Source organism: Nematostella vectensis, chromosome 4, assembly GCF_932526225.1.
Source record: "Nematostella vectensis chromosome 4, jaNemVect1.1, whole genome shotgun sequence".
NCBI classification, from domain to species: Eukaryota; Metazoa; Cnidaria; class Anthozoa; order Actiniaria; family Edwardsiidae; genus Nematostella; species Nematostella vectensis.
The window spans coordinates 11500296-11503065 of record NC_064037.1 but is presented as its reverse complement, the minus strand read 5'-3'; the positions used below and the strand labels follow the sequence as shown (position 1 = coordinate 11503065).

General features: G+C 40.9%; 1 protein-coding gene across 1 annotated transcript; it reads right to left on the bottom strand.

Moving 5' to 3' along the window:
• Positions 1-1396: 1396 nt before the first annotated feature.
• On the bottom strand, positions 1397-2441 carry LOC5516615. Its single transcript, XM_032386432.2, has one exon. The coding sequence runs from the start codon at positions 2169-2171 to the stop codon at positions 1590-1592; it is 582 nt and encodes a 193-aa protein (XP_032242323.1). The 5' UTR covers positions 2172-2441; the 3' UTR covers positions 1397-1589.
• Between the last annotated feature and the right edge of the window lie 329 nt (positions 2442-2770).

Here is a 2770-nt window from a genome sequence, read left to right as displayed (position 1 = left end):
CTTATGCAGCTTGTTTTTTTTTTTTTTACAATTGAGTCTTGTAACTTGAAAATTTTACTGACATCATGGTGTAAAAAGGGTGCAGATGTACCTGAAGGGACACAGATGTAACTTTGAAATGATGGGGGTTCAAACTATCACGGGTCAAAGCTATTACAGTCTTCCTTGCAGCACTTCTGAACTTTTCACACTAGGATAAGTACAGAATGGCTTAGAGTGAGACCAAAGCTATCAGGATTCCACTGCTCTTGGAAGAATAAATCCAAAGTTTTTGGTGCCATTTTCTAAGAAGTAGTGGGTCTGAAATATACAGGACATTTCCAATGTTAGAAATGTCGTGGTCATTTAATATTTGCTCCCCATGTGTTCAGAATATCAGGTGTCAGTTATAAGATTTTCTGAGAGGGGTACACAGGTATCATATGGAAAAGAATAGTATTTAACGGTCCTTCAATAAGAAATAGCCCACATTCTGCTGGCCAAAAGAGGGGGGTTGTATCATAAGTCATGTGCCATTTCTGTATTAGTTCATATACTCCCTTCTACCCTGGTGCCAGAGCCTCAAGCGTCTCTCTAACCTCGCTGGCCACTAAATAGAGGGACGCAGGAGGCTCTGGAACGAGAGTACCCTTTGTCATACAGTGAAATGATGTTTACACTGTTGAAAAGAGTTGCTTTTGAATTCTGATTTTGTATATAAATGCACTGGATATGCTCCTGATTCTAAGGACACAATTTTATTTATTTATTCCTAATATATTTATATCAACTTTAAAAGTCTTTAAATAACTTGACAGAGACTAATTTTAAGCTGAAATTTTAAAAATATAAAATCTACCTACACATCTATTTTACTAATTTTAAGCTGAAATTCTAAAAATATAAAATCTACCTACACATATATTTCACAAAAACGTCCGTATAAACAGCATGTGGTGATTGGGTATAGGTAGTTCTACAAATCAAGGGAACCCTGAGGCCATATGCTGTATGCAGGTTTTAAAAAATAGTTATATATATATATAGGACATGTGACTTAAAATATTATTTAAAATCAAACACAACAGTATGGAGAAATTGCTTGAGTCTATTGATCACTTCTTAGGTTCTAGGTTGCAGCCTCGGCATTTTTATCCAGTTATTTGTGCTCAAAAAAGGGGTTCAAAAAGAGGAACAACCTACCTATTCTCTTTGCCCCACCCTCGAATTTTCCTAGTGCTCGTAGTGCTTTACCTCCTTATCACTCTCTACAGATTGGAGAATAAAGTTAAGTGATTAAAGGGACCACAGGGGTGTTACCTCATTTGGCCACTTATCTTCTGTTCTGTGCATTCATATTTCGGATGAATAACTACTAACCAATCCTTTTATCACTTGAAAAGCGAAACAAAACAAAAACAGCGAGACTACATTTATTGAGCGCGTGGCGGTGCATCACATCATCTATGATTAACCATGGAAGTATCCCTTAGATTGATTGGCAATCTGATAACGAAGTTTAAAATGCAATCGAAACGTTTCGTGACCTCACCATCGTGACCTTATCACCTGTGGTTTGCTACAATGATGTCTTGGAGAATGTCGCGGGTCTACGAAGACCGTACTCTTCTTTGTCTGCGTCTATTTAGAGTTGAAGAAATCCAGAATACCTTTGGGCTTCGCGCGCTGAAGTGAACTCTCCGCTCCGAGGATTGACTCCTTGGCGATTTCAAGATTGGCTTTGGCCAGTTTCCTCTCGATCGCTCGGGTATGGGCGAGAGAGGCGGAGCAAAATGCATTCGATACCTTGCCCTGTTGCCATGACTTGTTGTTGGCGGTGCGCTCTTACTTTTGCGAGGTTCTTTGCCCGCTTCTCTAACAAGAATCCTTACCGGTTCGACCCGCCGTTGTTGAACCATTGTCCTCTCAAAGTCCCAGTCAGGTGAAATCTTTTTCTTGTTTATTATAAACGAGCCGTTGAGTCCTGATCCTGACGTTCGTATAATCAGACCAACTTCGACGGCTTTTATGATAGCAAGCTTTGCGAGTCGTATAACATTTTTCCCGCGTCGACAAGCACTCTGAACGTTCTCGACGATCTTCTGTCTCGAGACACTAGAATGGTACTCCTGTAGCTCTCTCACTGCGCGGTAAACGAGCTCAACATACCGCTCTTCCTGTGTCTTCATCATTACGCTGTTGTTTGTAATGCACACGTGAGGGAACTTTCAAATTTGAAAAAGATCACGTGAAGGGACCCACGTGACGGGACCCACGTGAAGGGACCGTCAGTTCGGAAAAAGATCAGTTACGTGATTTCCAGCGTGTTTTTTCCCTGCGACTCGCCGACGCTGGGCAGTTCGCTGGTCTCTCTGACTCTCAAGGTGGCCTACCCGCCCTGGTATTGATGTTGCTGGTCGAGCTATGAGAATCCTTTTTACTGTCTACTCGAACAAACTCTAATGGCCATTTAGCGCGCGCTAATTAATGTTCTAGGGTCACATGCGCGCGAAAAATGCACAGGCTACCCAATGATTGAGATATTAAATATAGACTTTATTATCTCAAGCATTGGGTAGCCTGTGCTCGACCTTTAGGCTGAGTTTAAACGTCGTATTATCCATGAACCGTATTCAATCCAAATACATGCAAATGAAGATGAAACAATCGACTCGAATCATTTGCATGCATTTGCATTAAATACGGCTCATGGATAAATACGACGTTTGAACTTTTTAAAAACCCTGAGTTCTATGCCTGCTCGAATAGAACAAAACCTCTTTTCTTTCTC

What these genes read in the sequence shown, in the direction of transcription:
- LOC5516615 (XM_032386432.2), bottom strand. Translation starts at nt 2,171, where the DNA reads ATGATGAAGACACAGGAAGAGCGGTATGTTGAGCTCGTTTACCGCGCA.